Source organism: Uranotaenia lowii, chromosome 2 (assembly GCF_029784155.1).
Source record: "Uranotaenia lowii strain MFRU-FL chromosome 2, ASM2978415v1, whole genome shotgun sequence".
NCBI classification, from domain to species: domain Eukaryota; kingdom Metazoa; phylum Arthropoda; class Insecta; order Diptera; family Culicidae; genus Uranotaenia; species Uranotaenia lowii.
This window is the reverse complement of record NC_073692.1, coordinates 18899452-18920219: the sequence shown is the minus strand read 5'-3', so window position 1 is coordinate 18920219 and position 20768 is coordinate 18899452. Positions and strand designations below refer to the sequence as shown.

Genomic DNA, 20768 nt, shown 5'->3' with positions numbered 1-20768 from the left:
TAGCATGCTTCCAACGATCCCCTTCGAAACGTATGGTACTGGTGGTCCACGTTTCTTCCTGTTCCTGTGTTCCAGATGTCTTTGCGTTCTCTGCTCCATGGTAGGCCCAACCATTTTATGTTTTTGATCATTTTGATGTTTTTTTATGTTAAAATGATTAAAAACATGAACAAAGACAAGAAGAATAATAAAACACGCTTATTATTCTTTGGGACTCAGACATAAGTTCTGGCCATGGAAGTACGATTAGTGATTAGTGATTAGTGGGTAACGCAAATAACGGGTACTGAGTTTGGAATGGTACGAACAGTTTCATCGAGATTCATCGCAACGTGTTCCCAGCGTTTTGGAGCCAGGGCCAGACGAGGCTGTTGCAGAGAGGGCCATCGAGAAGCCTGTCGAAGACCGGCCACAACAACTGCCCACATCCGAGCAGAAAGTCGATGTGCGAGCATCCCAAAAAAAATTAGCGGTAAGCCGATATACAAATAACTGAATACACATCTGAGCGGTAAGCCAATGTGCCTGCTGATCCCGATCGCACTGTGGATTACATTGTGGTGGTTGATGATCACGGCGAGAGCGTCTACGAGAGCAGTGCGGTATTCCCAGACGATGACGATGATGGACAAGATGCCGTCACCCCTGAACCAGCTCTAAAACAAAGTCAGAGCTACGTGGCTAACGTCGCCGCTGTTGTTGGTGAGGAGAAGCTCAGAACATCACTGAGCAGAAGCGCCAGAACATTCCTGGAAGATCGCCATCAACGAGGAGATGACAGCGTTGATGGAGAACAAGAGTTGTGAAGCGGTCAGCTTATCCCCGGGTTACAGGTCAAAGTGAGTGTTCACTGTGCAGGACGATGGTCGCTACAAGGCTCGATTGGTCGCGAAAGGATGTTCCCTAAGACCCGGATTGAACTATTGGGAAACATATGCTCCGGTAGCTAAATATCACGCACGAGCTGTGCTTTCAACTCCGTTTCCTCGAGATTTTATCACAGAACTTAAAAACTTGCAGGATGTAAACAATGCACTATGAACTAAATCCACCCAAACTTTTATTAAATTCTACCCAACGGTTAAAAAGTAAGAGCATAGTGTGGCAATTTCATCGTGGACACCCTTAAACCCGCTCGAGACCGATTGCACACCGTTTGTGCAATGGAATATTTATGCCTTTGTTGGAACAATGATCCAGTGTGAGTTTAATATTGCTCGAAAAAAATATATCCCTATACCAACAAAATCCGCAAAGTTTAGGCAAAATGTATTGTGAGTTGATTTTGATGAAAATCCAACAACATAGAAGTTATCTAAGAGTAAAGTATAATGAGTTCGGATGTCGCAAAAAGGCCTCCGTCTCGAATGGGTTGAAATGGAGAATGTCCGTACCATTTTGGCGTTGGCGAACGAATTCGACATGGTCGCTCATCAGATGGACGTCAAAACTGCATTCCTGTATGGAAATTTAGAAGAGGTTAGCTTCATGCAGTTGCCAAACGATGACGTCGGTAAATCGAATGTCGATCAGTTGAAGAAAAGTCTGTACGGCTTAAAGCAAGACGGTTTTGCTGAGAATCAGCAATTCGACGACGAAAGCTGGTTTCTATTCATTGAAGAGTAATTGCTGCACTAACCGATCATATAAACGGGGACTCTTCGTCATCGTGTACGTGAATGACATTCTGATTGCCGGAAAAGATGTTTCAGAGGATATCTGGATCGAACCCGAGCTTGGAAGGCTATTTCAGAAGAAGGATCTCCATGAAGTTAAGACTTTCTTGAAGATGACCATCATGTGAGATTTCCGGATAGGTTCTACCTACAACGATACGGTATGGCCGATTGTAAACACGCAAGCACACCGCTTAACAAGAATGTTCGCTGGACGAAGCTGAACGATCGTGAGGTTATCACCGAATCGCCGTTCAAGGAATTCATCGGTTGTCTACAAAACATCTTTGAGACCAGATATCTGTGCGACGGTTGCGAGCAAGTACCAAGCCAGCTCGTTGGATAGGAACTGTCAAGGCCTTAAGCGTATTCTGCGATACCTTCGAGGTACGACTGATGCGACGTTGATATTCCGCAGAAACGTGAAATCGGAACCATTCATCGGATTTACTGGTGACTCCGATGATCGAAGATCTGTATCAGGCTATGCTTACATGATCTTCGGAAATCGTGGTCAACAAAACTTCTGCAGACGGTCAGTTTTTCACCGACCGAAGCTGATATTGGAGCCCTACGCCATGCGGTGAAGGAAGGTTCGCTAACCACTTCCTAGGTGAAGAGGGTTAGTGCTCCTCTCACGTTAATGGAGGACAACATCCCTTGCATCCAGTACTCGGAAGAGGCGCGAACCCGTAAGCGGATAAGGCATCTGGATTTTAAGTATGCGTACATCAGAGACATCATAAGAAGCGGTCAGCTATCTTTGCGTCATATCTCTACTGAGGACCAGCCAGCTGATGTGTCCATGAAAGCATCACCGAGTGCGAGGCATGCGAAGCTGTTCATCGTTCTCAATCTGCAAATTCAGGGGAGGTGTTGAGACTTACAGTTTCCAGCAGCAAAACGTTTCGGATCCTCCGGGAGACAAACGTTTTCGGATCCATCCCTCCTGAAGATAATACATATTTTCGAAAAATATGGGACATGGCCAAAAACACAACAACTTAAAATGCGTGTTTTCTCGAAATGAACTCTTATGCACCTTTACTCCAGGGCTTCAAATGCATAAAATGAGAAAATTGTACTGAAACAATGCAAAAAAATACATTTCAGTCCTGTTCAGTCCGACAAGCGGACTGAGAATAGACGCGAGAGCACCGCACCGAGAGAGCAAGACAGTTGCTCTCACTTTAAGCAACATAGTTCTAGGCGGTTCTATCTGGCGCGAGCACGTGGTTGTGTGCTTGCTCGTCAGCCTATTTAAGGGCGTATTATTAATGCATCTAGGAGTCTATGGGATGAATAAACCCTAGAGGCTTAAAATCCCAAATAAAACAACAAAACAAAACAAAACAAAGCCTCTAGGAGTCAGTCGTTATCAAACCGCCAAACCGTCAAGATGGGACGGAAGTGAAAAGTGTAAATAGTAGAAATAAGTTAGAGAAAATAAATAGTATGTAAGTCAAGAAAAAGTATGTTGTGCTTCTTCGCTGCTTTGTTCCGACGCCCTGCTCCCGGGTCCAGCTGCCACAATCGGCTCTTTTCAGAGCCCCTCCATCTGAAAGAGTTTGGATCTCGGTCAACCAGGCGATCGAGATTCCCCCGAGCCTTGGCCGCCAGGCAGCGTCAAGAGGACCTTCCTCCACTGATGGGACAACCATGCGTGGTTGTTTCTTGAGGTCTAATCCCACGAGGGGAGCGGACAATCAGTGGTAGTTTCCCAAGCGCTCACATCGACCCGGCCTTGGCCTCCAGGCAGACAGTCTTTTGATCTGCCTCTACTGTTTGGCAATCACCAGGGGTTGTCAAAGCCCAATCCCAGGAGGGGAAAGGGCAAGCAGTGGTAGTTTTGCCAAGAGCCCTCTCGAGTACAGTCCAATGGCTTTTCATGGCCACAACAAGTCCGTTCAAAGAACAGCTCGGTAAGATCTACACTGGGAAATTGAGAAGTGTATTTATTGATGAATAGACGCGTGTACATTATAGAAATTCAATTTTCATTTTTTTGACGGTCGCCATTAAAAGAAGTCTGCATAGACATCATCCAAAAGCTGTTATATTTTTGTGTGCCATGCATCATATCGTATCGTGTAGCTAGCAGATCGTGGCCTAGAGGATAGCGTCTTTGCCTTCTAAGCCAACGCTCATGAGATCGAATCTCGGTCGTGAAATACCCTAGAACACATAGTATGATCAAGGTTGGCGGTTTTCAGCATTAGTGAAATGTTAGGCGGGGTATACCTTGGAATGGTACTCCTTAATGAATAATGCAGCACATGAATGTGGATGGATCTTTTCAAGGGAACTTAGATTGCACTTAGAGATCCTACCTTGATATGTTTGTGCTCATAGTGCTACCGGTAAACATCTGCAACTTCAACCAATAGTGCAGGGGTGTCAAATAGCATAGCAAAGTAAACATAGTAGCGCGGGGTAATACCCAAATAGATCAAAACGACCATTTGTTAGATCTATTCGGGACCCTCTCCCAAACAAAAAAAAAATACGTCGCAACATCTTTAAACGGAGATTTCTATCTTTTTTACTCTCAAATTCCGGCATGGTATGGTATGGTCAAAGAAATCGTTTCTCTTTCATTGCAATTCAACGTTTTCGATTGAAAATACAACAAAGTTTTTCATCTTTGTCTCACATAACTCTCCCACCAAAAGCAATTCTAATCCATCTTCTGTTCCCCACAGGTCCCTGTAAACATCTACTACGAATCGCTCTGCCCGGACAGTGCCAAATTCATCAACGAGCAGCTGTACCCGGTGGCCAAGCAGTTCCGCAGCAATCTGGACCTCAAATTTATCCCGTTCGGCAAGTCCACCTACCGGACGCAGGGATCGGATGTGCTGTTCGATTGCCACCATGGTCCGAACGAGTGCTACGGCAATAAGGTGCATGCCTGTGCTCTGTACCACATCCAGGGCAACTCGTATCAACCGAACAACACCAAGGAAGCGCTCGTTCTGGAGTATGTGAACTGTCTGATGGAGCGGGCCCAGTTCAAGGATGGCGTTTTCCCCGGAAAGGCTTGCGCCGATGCCTTCGAGATTCACAACTACGAAACGATCGAAACGTGCGCCAACTCAACCGAGGGAAGCAGCTTGCTCAGGAACTATGGAGATGAAACGGAAAAGCTTCTGAAGGGTGGCCTCAAGAACGTTCCGACGATTGCTTTCAAACAGGTAGGTTTCAACAGAACAAGTTTATCGATTGCTCCTCTTACAAATAATTTTCTTTATTTTATTTTAGACCTTCGACAGCGATAACCAGAACCTGGCGATCCAGAACTTCCGCGCTGCACTGTGCAAGAACCTCAACCCATCGCCGGTCGAGTGCCGTAACATTCCAGGAAGTGCCCCAGTTCCGATGGTTTCCTCGATCGGATTGGTCGGCCTCGTGATGACTGTGATTTTAACACGTTTGTTCTAGAACGTCTCAGCACCTACATACATACCCATCTTTCGTATTATGTGTGTTACTTACTTAAACACTTGTTAAGCTCATCTTGTGTGGCGAAGCCTAAGAGGATCGCATTTAATCGAAAAGAATTACGAAAAAAGTCGAATGAAAATCATTCCGTCCGCGTGGTGCATTTTAATCCGAATACTTGGAGCACTTTAAATGTAACTGTTGAAAATCCGTCTCGATAAATTGATATCATTTTAGATTTTAAAAAAGTGAAAAATTTGATATAAGTATAAAAAATCTCTATGTACATCAACATGTTGGAAATAAACAAAAGTAAAGATAAATCTGCAGTTATTTTGTCGTTTGCAATGTTCTAACCCTTGCCAAATGATAGATTTGTGTGATATTTTTCGTCGACTTTATATAGGACACCATCTTTCCGAGGTGGGAGGGGTTTTGTAACTTATCAGAAACAATTTTTGGCCCAACAACCTGTGACACTAAATTTCACAACAATCGAACCAACCGATGACACGAAAACACTTCTGCATATGGGAAAACACGCCGGCTAGTTTCCAACGTATAATGGTAATCGCCCAATAAGTGCAGGGTAAGGGTGCGATTATAAAATTATTCAATTTTGAAATCGTCATAACTTTTGATTGACGCATCTGAGAGGTTCTCGGTCTTCAGCAAAGTTGTTCTTGGAATCTTCAGCAGTAAGATGTAGCTTGAAAAATTTGAGCTCACTGCAGTTATGCGGCCGTAGGAATTTTTGAACCAAAGCTACTTTTTCCTTACTAATTTCCATACAAAATTTAAAAAAATGCTACGGACCATTTCAAATCCTAAAATCACCAAAATTTGCACAGTTGTGATTGGGTCCAAAAGGAACTCAAAGCCGTTAGATACTTTTTTGGCCTGATTCTGACCAGTTGATTGCATACATTTTTGTAGATTGGTCCAATAAACTAAGCTTTGCCAAATTTCAGCTCAATAGGCCTCTGCTGAAAGTTTCGTTTTTTTACCTTAAAAAATCACGTAAGAGGGGACCCAAGGGAATTGTAAAAAACTTAATTTTAATTTTGATGCCAAATAACTTAGGAATGCATAATAAGTCGAAATCTGGTGTAACCTAAATTAAAAATTTTGGGCAAAAATCAACTTTTCGAGACTTACCCGTTTCGGAAAACCTTTTCGTTGAAGAAAGTAAAAAAAAAAAACAAACACATTCAATATTTCCTGGATACCTGGTAAAAAATTCAATGCAAACTCATTAAAGATGTACAAGCTATAGTTATCCTTATCGTGTTTTACTTATTTTGATTTTCCTTTCGCACAACGGTGGCATGTTTATATCAAAAATTGATTTGAATTCGTTATTTTCTTATACCGTAGCTATTTGTTTTACCCAGGTGGTCCACTGGTTGTGCACTAAGTGCTGTCAAAGCGTTTTTTTTAATATGAACATGACAGCAGCTAGTGCACCTCTGGGTGGCCACCAGATAATAATAAATACGGCATTAGTCCAGCCAGGAAAAAAAGTCTCGCTGAAGTGAAGAGTAGGCGTTGCCGGTTGAAAGTGAAACACGTTTTTTTTGCGTAGCTGCAAAATTTCGACTTGAAAAATCAACAAATTTCAGTAAAAAAGTAAGTTCTTAGTTGTCGATTAAGTGTATTCCTCTACAACTAAGATGTGTTTTTTATATTAGTGTTCTAAATAACAAGTAGATAGTTCTTAACGTGTTCTGTACAATGCAAAATTAAATATGAAATGTTTTTCAGCATTGTTTTTGTTTAATGTAATGTGCATTTTGGTAATGTAGGGGAGAGTGGGGTAACGTGGGCCATGGGGGAAACGTGTGCCACTCTAAATATCTCAGCTGTGTGTTGAGATAAAAATCCCAATCCAACTGTCATCGTCGTCGCTTTGCGTAAGCACGTTTTTCTATATGTTGTTGACTTATGTACGCATCATTTGCTTCTTTTATTCAACTAGCCTGGAAAAATGTACTTACATAATTAAACACGCACCCGCAAATTGCATCCGTGTGAGACCTAAAGTATATAACAAAAATATGCTTATACGCTTATGATCTTAGTTTTGTCATGTTCTTTCACGTGGAAAAGGAATTTTTGATGAAACATCAATGAGTCACACAGACGCAACCAATTTGCAAATCATTGCTTGTGGGGAATCGTGGGCCACATTTTGTGGGGTATCTTGGGCCACCTATATTTTGGTGTTTTTATAAACATTCAGAACTTAAAATACGTACTAACTATCTGTAAAAGTTTCTTATGCCAAATGAAGAGTTCTGAAAAATGTTTTGACCATCTTTTCTAATGCGATAGAGACGAACATAAATCCTTTATATGGAATTTTAAGAAAAACGTTTGCGAGCCAGCTTTTAGGAACTATTCAATCACACACAACTCTCTTTTTTATTTCGTCATCTAAAATTGCTTTAAAATAACTAAATGAATTATGAAATTTCAGTTTTGGGTCAACTCATAAACTTGGCATGTTATCTAGTCAATTTGGGTTTGGTGGCCTACGTTTCCCCACAGTTTTCCAAAATCCAGATAAAATTACTTTTTTTAAAACAGTCAGAACTCGGGAAATTAATGTATTTAAGAAATAATAAAAATTGCCTAATTATACCTCAAAAATGTAGGAAACCTTTCCATTATTTTTTTATTTTATCTTTTATAATAAAGAAGTTATGAAACAAAGAAAAAAAGTGGCCCAAGATACCCCACTCTCCCCTACATTTCAAAATAAACATGTCACATAAAATGAAATTTTAGTTTTTCAAAACTCGAACTGATTAATGATTTGAACTCATGATGGTTATAACCCAAGTAACCAAAAGTTCCGTAAAACATTCTCTTAAAAGCTTACTCAGCCCTGCTCAAGGGCTGTATAGCATTCTATTCAGCTAGAAATTTAAGCTCATATCCACACTTTCAAGTTCTACATCCAAAGCTGAGTAGAAGGCTATGCAGCCTTTGCATGAACTTAGAAAAAAAAAACAGAAAAAAGACTAAATAAAGGCGTTCACATTTTTATTGTTATTAATCTTACAACTTAACAATGAAATCTATTTATTTTAACCCTTTTCTCTAAATGAATTTCATACTTACTCTAAAAACTGCTTCTTGCTTGGGGATTTGAACCTGAGCCCTCCTGGTGAAAGCTGAGCATGTTACCTTTGTACCATGGGCGATTATTATGGTATCGATGATCAGAACATCAGTTTAAACAAATTAAGGACTATCCCTTCTCAAAGTAGGCTTTTTACCCAAAGATAAACAAACAATCACAGAATTAGATTCAGAAATATTCGTAATTGAGCTAACGTCAGTATGAAGTTTAATGTTATTTTTGTGAAATCTGTTTTGCACCACATTCTTTCTTCCAATTGTTTCGACAGTTTAGAAAGAAAACTATTTGAACTCTCAAACCAAGAAGAGTTACAGGAGGACTAATCAGAAGAAAACGGAAAATTTAGTAAAGACTAAAAGCCAACCGAAAAAGGAGGCAACAACCAGAAAATCGTAAGTTTTCATAAATATTTTTGTTTCTTCTGAGTGTCCATTATGTTTAATGATTTTCAGGATACTTTCGAAGTTTTGGACAGTTTTGAAAATGAATTTATAAAACGGTTCAACTTATCGGAACGGTCCGTTGTCCTAGGCGGGAAACCTATGCTATCAACTGATAATCCTGTGCTCGGTCACTATCCTGTCTGATTCGACCGTATTGTTAGAGTAATTTGCAAGATGAGTCTATCAATGAAATGATTTTCACCATGCTCAAGTTAGAGAGGAAAAATAACTAAAATCCAAAAACGACGTTTGATTTGAGGTTTGAAACATTAAATTGATATCCTTCTGAATTCATTAATAAAAACGGTTTCTCTCAATAAAATGTTTTGGGTTTTCATTTATTTTTGAAAATTAACTTCATTTTAAGCTTTCAGCATCTTTCTAAACTCATCTGGAGTTTAAAGTTTTATTCCTCTATAATGTTTAACCTTTGAATAATTCCTTTGACAGAGTAGTAATTAGGATGTAATAATAACTTCGCGAAGGAAAAATAAATGAAAAATCAGATTGTCAACAAAGAGATGTGTTTTTTTTTGTTTCGGTTTATTAGATATAAATATTGTTAAAATTTTAAACGTGAAATTTCCATTTTGATCAAAACAGTTGATTTATTTGTGGGTTTAATTCGTTGTTCGTATATTCGTAGCTCTGATTTTCTGTTATTCTCGCTGGTGCAAAATCTTAACGCTTACGTTTGCATTGAAGTTCTTTAGAAGTTCCTCATGGAACCAAAAATTTCGTAACAAGTTCTGCATGGAATCAAAAAGTTCGTAAGAAGTTCTGCATGGAACCAAAAAATTCGTTAAAAGTTCGTAACGAAGCACGATACGTCAAATTGAATCCTGGATTTTTAAGGTGCCTGGAACGCACAAAAATGTTCTATGCTACTTGTTTAGACTTTTTATGTTCGTTCAGAAGTCCAAATCAAGCACTTTTTTTCATTTTTCTCGAGTACCTTTTATCCAGCCAAATGTGAACTTTTGATGCACAAAATTAAGTATCTATGCGAATAATGGTTACTTGGGAAGTTAACATATAATTTGAAAATAATGAACAGAAATTCGAATAAAACGCCAAATTTTAGTAATAAAATTTTGTATAGAAATATCAAAGATTAATCTTTAATAAAAATTGACTTAAAGGGTGTCCACGATGAAATAGCTCTAACTTTTTAACCGTTGAGTAAAATTTAATGAAAATTTGAGTGGATTTAGTTCATAGTGCATTGTTTACATCCTGCAAGTTGCAAAGTCCTGTGATCAAACCTCGCGGAAATGGAGTTCTCTCTCAAGGATCTCTCTCGCCTCGTTCCATTGCTAAATCGTTGGGAATCGTGAATTCCACGGTGTCGCGAGTGATTAAGCGTATCGAGGAATGATTGACCACCAATCGGAAGCCCAGAAGTGAAGGTAAAAAGTATTCCGTACAACACCAAAAATCACAACCGATGTTGGGGCCTTCAACCGAAACCTGAACGCCTCCGTTCAGGATTTGGCTAAGAAGCTGCACCTAAGCCGAAATTTTGTCCAAATGGCCAAAACAACGAGAAGCAGAACAAGTCCGACAAAACCCGTGCCAGGAAGTTGAACCTCAATATGCTGACGAAAGTTGAATGCTGCATCATGGACGACGAAACATATGTGAAGGCCGACTTCAAACAGATCCCCGGCAACCTGTTTTTTACACCCAATTTTCTGGATTTTAAAATTGGTTTAAATTTAAACGACAGCAAAAAACGCGTCCTCTTTACTCGGCCACAGCCTACTGAGTCCAATTGACTATAAGTAAACTTATTTCCATACATACTTTCCCGCTGACAATTCAGACGATTCGGTTCCTCGACTTTTCTCATCTTGTGGAATGTTGGAATGTTGGAATAGCTTATTTTTGGAAAAAACAGACATGAAAACAATTGTCGGATTACTATTCCTTATACTATAAAGTGCCGTGGAATCCTTACGTCGTTACTTTTGGGGAGCGATTTTAACTGATTCTTGCTGTACATTTTGTACTAAACTTTCGTTTTATCAGCCAAAGCAACATTGCATTTTTTACAGAAAATGGTTAAATTTGAAGCTCTAACATCACACTTTCTAATGTATTGATAGTCATGAAAAGTTATGCGGTGTAAGATGCGCCATAATGTTTGATGACATCTTGTTATGGCGTTTTACCCTTAAGTTTTAGTAAAGTAAGTCAGGCAGTCATATCCAATTCAAAGTTTTCAGTACAACGAAAAGTGTCGTCTACAAATTCGTTTCGTTCCATTAAGTGTTTTATTGACGACCAGAACAGCTTTAGTTACATATGCAGGAGTCCTTCACTTTGTTCCCGATCCAGCGCAGGAATTTGCTGATTCTCGTATAAACACCCGGGTAGTTTTTCTGGGCACATGCTCTACCCCAGGATACAACCCCTGCCAATTCGTAGCGACGGGTATCGTTGTTGAATATTTGAAGCGGTCCCCCACTGTCACCCTGCAATGAATTTAGAAAAAGTGGTTTAACCCATCTACTCCTAAATATGTCAATGCCATACCTGACAAGAATCGCGACCCCCTTCCAAGTACCCTGCGCAGAGCATTTTGTTGGTGATCTGAAAGCCCCAGTAGCCCGCCTTTCGGCAAGCCGTGTTCGTAAAAATTGGTACCGGAAGTTCCTGAAGGGTAGCCGCCAACCCGCCGACTGCCGTTTTGCCCCATCCGGTTACGACGGCCATTTTACCCTCGTACAGCTTATCATTGGCCGGCGGAAGACAGATCGGAACCAGCTGATCTCCCACATTGACCGGAAACATCAACTCTAGCAGCGCCAGGTCGTTGTTGTTGGTCAGTATATTGTAGAAGAAGGATTTGATCGATTTGACGCTACGTTCCACTGAACTAGAGGTAGGGTTGGTCCGGTTGTGAACCAGAAATTGAATCCTGAATCTGGCGGGATCCGTACGGAACACACAGTGAGCTGCGGTAATGACATAGCGATCGGAGATGAGAGAACCACCGCAAATAAATTTATTATTGTAGTACAGTGCAGCCATCCACGAGTACTTATTCTCTGGGGCAGTCATGCCACCGACAATTTTCGCTCCCGTTTCCTTATTTCCACATTCTAAAGCACACAAATGAATTCAGAATTAACTTTTTCACATTTGTAATTTCAATTAATGCACTGAAGATTCGAAATTCAGATTATTGAAATCGACAACTTAGTACATAATTTAAATCGCGTTTTCAGACAATAACTTACTACATGCGGTACAGTTCAGTTCTCTGCCTCCGGTTGTCACTTCACCGGCTGTCAAGGAGCTTGATTGCCATTCATCATAGAACGTATCAACTCGCGTGGGTCGAGTTTGAATCTACTGAAACCGTTAATAACGGGCGATATAATTACTTTTGTCTTGTACATGTCAAGTGGTGTAACGACTTTCAAACATTTCACTCTTACCGGTCTATCATCAGACGTTTTCCCCGAAGAAGAAGATCCTTGTCGGTTGCTTCCGGTCGGTTGCCCATAAATCACTGAGAATATCCACAGCAAAGCCACCAGAAACCGCCGGACATGGGCTAACGATAGTGAAACTAGTTTGATATCCATCAGACGACGGTAGCTTCACCTGTTTTTTTTATGAACTCAGAATACCACAGAATCAGCCTACAGATGTGTGATCTCGATGAGCCACCGAGTAAAACTGTGAGTTCTTTTAATTTTTTTGGGTCATCTTTTTTTGTTTTATTTTATCATCTCATTCACTTCAGAAGTCTCGTGGCTTTTCTCTGCGGCCATACCATTTGTTGTCCGTACGTTCATTCATTCATTCATTGGTTGAATAAATATAACGGGATAATATGAAAGATATGTCATTATGGCATCGTCCAGTGATGAATAATCTACTCTGGGGGTGATAGTGGAAGAGAAGTAGTATCAGACTAGACGCGTGTTTTGTTGAATTTTTATTACATTTGCTTAAATTTAATATTTAAAAAAATCTTTGCTGATTTTTGTCATTTTTGTCACATTTTTGTCATTTTTGTCATTTTTGTCATTTTTGTCATTTTTGTCATTTTTAATCATTTTTGTCATTTTTGTCATTTTTGTCATTTTTGTCATTTTTGTCATTTTTGTCATTTTTGTCATTTTTGTCATTTTTGTCATTTTTGTCATTTTTGTCATTTTTGTCATTTTTGTCATTTTTGTCATTTTTGTCATTTTTGTCATTTTTGTCATTTTTGTCATTTTTGTCATTTTTGTCATTTTTGTCATTTTTGTCATTTTTGTCATTTTTGTCATTTTCGTCATTTTCGTCATTTTTGTCATTTTTGTCATTTTTGTCAATTTTATCATTTTTGTCATTTTTGTCATTTTTGTCATTTTTGTCATTTTTGTCATTTTTGTCATTTTTGTCATTTTTGTCATTTTTGTCATTTTTGTCATTTTTGTCATTTTTGTCATTTTTGTCATTTTGTCATTTTTGTCATTTTTGTCATTTTTGTCATTTTTGTCATTTTTGTCATTTTTGTTATTTTTGTCATTTTTGTCATTTTTGTCATTTTTGTCATTTTTGTCATTTTTGTCATTTTTGTCATTTTTGTCATTTTTGTCATTTTTGTCATTTTTGTCATTTTTGTCATTTTTGTCATTTTTGTCATTTTTGTCATTTTTGTCATTTTTGTCATTTTTGTCATTTTTGTCATTTTTGTCATTTTTGTCATTTTTGTCATTTTTGTCATTTTTGTCATTTTTGTCATTTTTGTCATTTTTGTCATTTTTGTCATTTTTGTCATTTTTGTCATTTTTGTCATTTTTGTCATTTTTGTCATTTTTGTCATTTTTGTCATTTTTGTAATTTTCGCGATTTGTGTCATTTTTGTCATTTTTGTCATTTTTGTCATTTTTGTCATTTTTGTCATTTTTGTCATTTTTGTCATTTTTGTCATTTTTGTCATTTTTGTCATTTTTGTCATTTTTGTCATTTTTGTCATTTTTGTCATTTTTGTCATTTTTGTCATTTTTGTCATTTTTGTCATTTTTGTCATTTTTGTCATTTTTGTCATTTTTGTCATTTTTGTCATTTTTGTCATTTTTGTCATTTTTGTCATTTTTGTCATTTTTGTCATTTTTGTCATTTTTGTCATTTTTGTCATTTTTTGTCATTTTTGTCATTTTTGTCATTTTTGTCATTTTTGTCATTTTTGTCATTTTTGTCATTTTTGTCATTTTTGTCATTTTTGTCATTTTTGTCATTTTTGTCATTTTTGTCATTTTTGTCATTTTTGTCATTTTTGTCATTTTTGTCATTTTTGTCATTTTTGTCATTTTTGTCATTTTTGTCATTTTTGTCATTTTTGTCATTTTTGTCATTTTTGTCATTTTTGTCATTTTTGACATTTTTGACATTTTTGTCATTTTTGTCATTTTTGTCATTTTTGTCATTTTTATCATTTTTGTCTTTTTGTCATTTTTTTCATTTTTGTCATTTTTGTCATTTTTGTCATTTTTGTCATTTTTGTCATTTTTGTCATTTTTGTAATTTTTTTTCATTTTTGTCGTTTTTGTCATTTTTGTCATTTTTGTCATTTTTGTCATTTTTGTCATTTTTGTCATTTTTGTCATTTTTGTCATTTTTGTCATTTTTGTCATTTTTGTCATTTTTGTCATTTTTGTCATTTTTGTCATTTTTGTCATTTTTGTCATTTTGGTCATTTTTGTCATTTTTGTTATTTTTGTCATTTTTGTCATTTTTGTCATTTTTGTCATTTTTGTCATTTTTGTCATTTTTGTCATTTTTGTCATTTTTGTCATTTTTGTCATTTTTGTCATTTTTGTCATTTTTGTCATTTTTGTCATTTTTGTCATTTTTGTCATTTTTGTCATTTTTGTCATTTTTAATCATTTTAATCGTTTTTGTCATGCTTGTCATTTTTTGGCATTTTTGTCATTTTTGTCATTTCTGTCATTTTTGTCATTTTTGTCATTTTTGTCATTTTTGTCATTTTTGTCATTTTTGTCATTTTTGTCATTTTTGTCATTTTTGTCATTTTTGTCATTTTTGTCATTTTTGTCATTTTTGTCATTTTTGTCATTTTTGTCATTTTTGTCATTTTTGTCATTTTTGTCATTTTTGTCATTTTTGTCATTTTTGTCATTTTTGTCATTTTTGTCATTTTTGTCATTTTTGTCATTTTTGTCATTTTTGTCATTTTTGTCATTTTTGTCATTTTTGTCATTTTTGTCATTTTTGTCATTTTTGTCATTTTTGTCATTTTTGTCATTTTTGTCATTTTTGTCATTTTTGTCATTTTTGTCATTTTTGTCATTTTTGTCATTTTGTCATTTTGTCATTTTTGTCATTTTTGTCATTTTTGTCATTTTTGTCATTTTTGTCATTTTTGTCATTTTTGTCATTTTTGTCATTTTTGTCATTTTTGTCATTTTTGTCATTTTTGTCATTTTTGTCATTTTTGTCATTTTTGTCATTTTTGTCATTTTTGTCATTTTTGTCATTTTTGTCATTTTTGTCATTTTTGTCATTTTTGTCATTTTTGTCATTTTTGTCATTTTTGTCATTTTTGTCATTTTTGTCATTTTTGTCATTTTTGTCATTTTTGTCATTTTTGTCATTTTTGTCATTTTTGTCATTTTTGTCATTTTTGTCATTTTTGTCATTTTTGTCATTTTTGTCATTTTTGTCATTTTTGTCATTTTTGTCATTTTTGTCATTTTTGTCATTTTTGTCATTTTTGTCATTTTTGTCATTTTTGTCATTTTTGTCATTTTTGTCATTTTTGTCATTTTTGTCATTTTTGTCATTTTTGTCATTTTTGTCATTTTTGTCATTTTTGTCATTTTTGTCATTTTTGTCATTTTTGTCATTTTTGTCATTTTTGTCATTTTTGTCATTTTTGTCATTTTTGTCATTTTTGTCATTTTTGTCATTTTTGTCATTTTTGTCATTTTTGTCATTTTTGTCATTTTTGTCATTTTTGTCATTTTTTGTCATTTTTGTCATTTTTGTCATTTTTGTCATTTTTGTCATTTTTGTCATTTTTGTCATTTTTGTCATTTTTGTCATTTTTGTCATTTTTGTCATTTTTGTCATTTTTGTCATTTTTGTCATTTTTGTCATTTTTGTCATTTTTGTCATTTTTGTCATTTTTGTCATTTTTGTCATTTTTGTCATTTTTGTCATTTTTGTCATTTTTGTCATTTTTGTCATTTTTGTCATTTTTGTCATTTTTGTCATTTTTGTCATTTTTGTCATTTTTGTCATTTTTGTCATTTTTGTCATTTTTGTCATTTTTGTCATTTTTGTCATTTTTGTCATTTTTGTCATTTTTGTCATTTTTGTCATTTTTGTCATTTTTGTCATTTTTGTCATTTTTGTCATTTTTGTCATTTTTGTCATTTTTGTCATTTTTGTCATTTTTGTCATTTTTGTCATTTTTGTCATTTTTGTCATTTTTGTCATTTTTGTCATTTTTGTCATTTTTGTCATTTTTGTCATTTTTGTCATTTTTGTCATTTTTGTCATTTTTGTCATTTTTGTCATTTTTGTCATTTTTGTCATTTTTGTCATTTTTGTCATTTTTGTCATTTTTGTCATTTTTGTCATTTTTGTCATTTTTGTCATTTTTGTCATTTTTGTCATTTTTGTCATTTTTGTCATTTTTGTCATTTTTGTCATTTTTGTCATTTTTGTCATTTTTGTCATTTTTGTCATTTTTGTCATTTTTGTCATTTTTGTCATTTTTGTCATTTTTGTCATTTTTGTCATTTTTGTCATTTTTGTCATTTTTGTCATTTTTGTCATTTTTGTCATTTTTGTAATTTTTGTCATTTTTGTCATTTTTGTCATTTTTGTCATTTTTGTCATTTTTGTCATTTTTGTCATTTTTGTCATTTTTGTCATTTTTGTCATTTTTGTCATTTTTGTCATTTTTGTCATTTTTGTCATTTTTGTCATTTTTGTCATTTTTGTCATTTTTGTCATTTTTGTCATTTTTGTCATTTTTGTCATTTTTGTCATTTTTGTCATTTTTGTCATTTTTGTCATTTTTGTCATTTTTGTCATTTTTGTCATTTTTGTCATTTTTGTCATTTTTGTCATTTTTGTCATTTTTGACATTTTTGTCATTTTTGTCATTTTTGTCATTTTTGTCATTTTTATCATTTTTGTCTTTTTGTCATTTTTTTCATTTTTGTCATTTTTGTCATTTTTGTCATTTTTGTAATTTTTTTTCATTTTTGTCATTTTTGTCATTTTTGTCATTTTTGTCATTTTTGTCATTTTTGTCATTTTTGTCATTTTTGTCATTTTTGTCATTTTTGTCATTTTTGTCATTTTTGTCATTTTTGTCATTTTTGTCATTTTTGTCATTTTTGTCATTTTTGTCATTTTTGTCATTTTTGTCATTTTGGTCATTTATTTGTTATTTTTGTCATTTTTGTCATTTTTGTCATTTTTGTCATTTTTGTCATTTTTGTCATTTTTGTCATTTTTGTCATTTTTGTCATTTTTGTCATTTTTGTCATTTTTGTCATTTTTGTCATTTTTGTCATTTTTGTCATTTTTGTCATTTTTAATCATTTTAATCGTTTTTGTCATGTTTGTCATTTTTTGGCATTTTTGTCATTTCTGTCATTTTTGTCATTTTTGTCATTTTTGTCATTTTTGTCATTTTTGTCATTTTTGTCATTTTTGTCATTTTTGTCATTTTTGTCATTTTGTCATTTTTGTCATTTTTGTCATTTTTGTCATTTTTGTCATTTTTGTCATTTTTGTCATTTTTGTCATTTTTGTCATTTTTGTCATTTTTGTCATTTTTGTCATTTTTGTCATTTTTGTCATTTTTGTCATTTTTGTCATTTTTGTCATTTTTGTCATTTTTGTCATTTTTGTCATTTTTGTCATTTTTGTCATTTTTGTCATTTTTGTGTCATTTTTGTCATTTTTGTCATTTTTGTCATTTTTGTCATTTTTGTCATTTTTGTCATTTTTGTCATTTTTGTCATTTTTGTCATTTTTGTCATTTTTGTCATTTTTGTCATTTTTGTCATTTTTGTCATTTTTGTCATTTTTGTCATTTTTGTCATTTTTGTCATTTTTGTCATTTTTGTCATTTTTGTCATTTTTGTCACTTTTGTCATTTTTGTCATTTGACAAAAATGACAAAAGACAAAAATGTCAAAAATGACAAAAATGCCGAAAATGTCAAAAATGACAAAAATCCCATGCCAAAACTCACGAAAATGACATAAATAATAAAAATGACAAAAATGACAAAAATGACGAAAATGACAAAGATGACAAAACAGACCAAAATGACAAATATGATAAAAATGACAAAAGACATCAATTACGAAAAACAAAAATGACATAAATGACAAAAATCACAAAAATGACAAAAATCACCAAAATGACAAAAATGACAAAAAAGGAAAAAACGAGAAAAATGACAAAAAAGGCACGAATGACAAAAATAACAAAAATGACAAAAATGACGAAAACGACAAAAATGTAAATTATGACAAAAATGACAAAAATAAAAATTGACCAAAATGACAAAAATGACATATTATTCAAAAATAAAAATGTCAAACATGACAAAAATGTTTTAAAATGATAAAAATGGCAAAAGACAAAAGACATCAATTGCCAAAAATGACGAAAATGACAAAAATGAAAATTTTGACAAAAATGACAGAAATGACAATAATGACAAAAATTAAATTGACCAAAATGACAAAAATGACAAATAATACAAAAATAAAAATGTCAAACATGACAAAAATGTTTTAAAATGATAAAAATGACAAAAAAGACAAAAGACATCAATTGCGAAAGACAAAAATGGCATAAAATTTAAAAAAAATGAGAAAAATGAAAAATATGACACAAATGACAAAAATTGCCGAAAATTATAAAAAAGACTTAAAAGACAAAAATTACAAAAATGACGAAAATGACAAAAATGGCAATCATGACAGAAATGACAAAAATGACAAAAATGACAAAAATGACAAAAATAACAAAAATGACAAAAAGGACAAAAATGACAAAAATGACAAAAATGACAAAAATGACAAAAATGACCAAAATGACAAAAATGACACAAAATGACAAAAATGACAAAAATGACAAAAATGACAAAAATGACAAAAATGACAAAAATGACAAAAATGACAAAAATGACAAAAATGACAAAAATGACAAAAATGAAAAATGAAAAATGACAAAAATGACAAAAATGACAAAAATGACAAAAATGACAAAAATGACAAAAATGACAACAATGTCAAAAATGATAAAAGAAACATAAATATAAAAATGACAGAACTTTTTAATTTTTGCTTTTTTTGTCATTTTTGTCAATTTTCCATTTTTAATATTTTTAACGTTTTTCTCATTTTTGTTAGTTTCGTCATTTCTGACGATCTTTAATCATTTGCCATTTTCGTGTAATTTTTGCATCAGTTTATTGTCTTTTTTGTCAATTATGAGTCACATTTGGGTCATTTTTGTGTTATGTTTATGTTCTTGGTATCGTTTTTGCTCCATTTTTTTGTTATGTAATGTTGTTTGTGAAATGATTGTGGCATTTTTGTGCAATTTTTGTTATTTTTGTCATTTTTTTGTCAATTCTGTTTTTTTTTTTCATAATTTTTGCCCATTCTTCTCATTTTTCTCCTTTTATCAAATGTTGAAACTTTTGTAAATTCACAATTTTAACGTATTTCTAACACCGATAATTGGTTAGAGAAAATAAAAAGTAGAAATAAAACGGTTGTACAATCCGTTCCAAGAGGAAAATCGAGGGTGGAAACCTGTCATCATCGCTTGCCTTGAATTGCCCGCTGAAAGTAGGATTATGTGGAGAGACCGCAAAAGCATAGGGCGAAAACTTCCCCTTTTCGGTGAAAAGCGAGATTTTGGCGTGGCTCGCGTTGGGTGGCTTTAAAACGGTTTCGGTTTACGTACCTTCAACCGACGATGAAACGTTCCGGAAACGGTTGGCCTGAAGTTTTTCAATTCGGATGAGCGCGTGGGTGGGTGGGAAGCGTTTTGTGGTAAGTTGCGGGACTTTCCCTGTGCATGTCACACTAATAGGACAGCTGCTGGCAGTGACATACATTACATGTCAAGTGTGGCGTTGAAAATCTGGGAAATTTCAACTTTTCACAAACTGCTTTTAGCCAAAAGCGGGAAGGGGTTTACATAAAGGCTTTTGGGGCGGATCGGTGTGTTTGGGATCATTAAACTTATCCGGTCAATAGCGTCCGATTGACCGATGTCCAGCAGCGATATGATTCAACTAATCAAAATTCCCCCTACAACGAGAATCAAAACGACGGAAAGGCAAAACTGTTTGGATAAGATTAAATGAGTCTCAGGAGAACGATAAAACAGTTATCCGTTCACATTTTTTAAATTTTTCTCAAATTTTCCATAATTGTGGTATAAAGATTCTAAAGGTTTACGTTAACTTAAAAATTTGCATTATTTACTAGTTTGTAAGCGCCAAACAAAAAATTCCGAGAATACCACTTGATGAACCACAGGGTAGCATTGTTGGACCAGTTGTTTACAACTATTTATGGGGCAATTTTCGTAAACGGGTAAACGGTTATCAGTTTGAAATACGTTCAACTATTTAAAACCTAAAACTTTCTTTTTTAATAACAAAATGAAACTGAAAAATATAAAGCAAATTCTCTTTTTGGTTATCACATTCTTTTTGCTCTACATTAGAGATTACTTAAAGATTCTGATTGCTCACTTTTGGACATACGATTCTCTAAGTAGCTCCCTGCCCATAGCTTTAAGGTTTATTTTTCCTAATAAGCACAAATATTTTTAAATATTATGATCCTGTTGTCCCAAATGGATCAAACGGAAGATGATCAGCTCTAATGGATACCAAAAACAAAGCAAAGAAGAAATCTCAACCACACTTTCCTTCGAAAAAAAAAGGGGTGAAGCATAATAATGATGATCTGTTTGAAGAAGCACTCAGCTCAGGCCGATGAGAGATTTGTATCCCGCTGCTGGTGTCGTGCTCCT

The 20768-nt window shown here is 34.5% G+C and overlaps 2 protein-coding genes across 2 annotated transcripts; one reads left to right on the top strand and one right to left on the bottom strand.

Moving 5' to 3' along the window:
• Window positions 1-2319: 2319 nt before the first annotated feature.
• LOC129741134 (GILT-like protein 1) lies at window positions 2320-5440 on the top strand. The gene is made up of 3 exons (XM_055732838.1): window positions 2320-2549; window positions 4363-4870; window positions 4938-5440. Exons 1-3 carry the CDS (start codon window positions 2320-2322, stop codon window positions 5115-5117), a joined length of 918 nt encoding a protein of 305 aa, XP_055588813.1. The 3' UTR covers window positions 5118-5440.
• Window positions 5441-11005: 5565 nt separating this feature from the next.
• LOC129741133 (plasminogen-like) lies at window positions 11006-19839 on the bottom strand. Its single transcript, XM_055732837.1, has 5 exons — window positions 19686-19839; window positions 12155-12288; window positions 11954-12065; window positions 11247-11815; window positions 11006-11185 (listed from the first exon to the last, which is right to left on the bottom strand). Exons 1-5 carry the CDS (start codon window positions 19837-19839, stop codon window positions 11006-11008), a joined length of 1149 nt encoding a protein of 382 aa, XP_055588812.1.
• Between the last annotated feature and the right edge of the window lie 929 nt (window positions 19840-20768).

Excerpts from the sequence above, each read along its gene's own strand:
- LOC129741134 (XM_055732838.1), top strand. The coding sequence starts at position 2,320 with ATGGAGGACAACATCCCTTGCATCCAGTACTCGGAAGAGGCGCGAACC. Across the intron at positions 2,550-4,362 it reads AATCTGCAAATTCAGGGGAG|CTTCTGTTCCCCACAGGTCC; the intron begins GTGTTGAGACTT and ends ATTCTAATCCAT. Across the intron at positions 4,871-4,937 it reads CGACGATTGCTTTCAAACAG|ACCTTCGACAGCGATAACCA; the intron begins GTAGGTTTCAAC and ends ATTTTATTTTAG.
- LOC129741133 (XM_055732837.1), bottom strand. The coding sequence starts at position 19,839 with ATGTATGTCACTGCCAGCAGCTGTCCTATTAGTGTGACATGCACAGGG. Across the intron at positions 12,289-19,685 it reads CGTTTCATCGTCGGTTGAAG|TTTCACTATCGTTAGCCCAT; the intron begins GTACGTAAACCG and ends ATATCAAACTAG. Across the intron at positions 12,066-12,154 it reads AAACGTCTGATGATAGACCG|ATTCAAACTCGACCCACGCG; the intron begins GTAAGAGTGAAA and ends CGGTTTCAGTAG.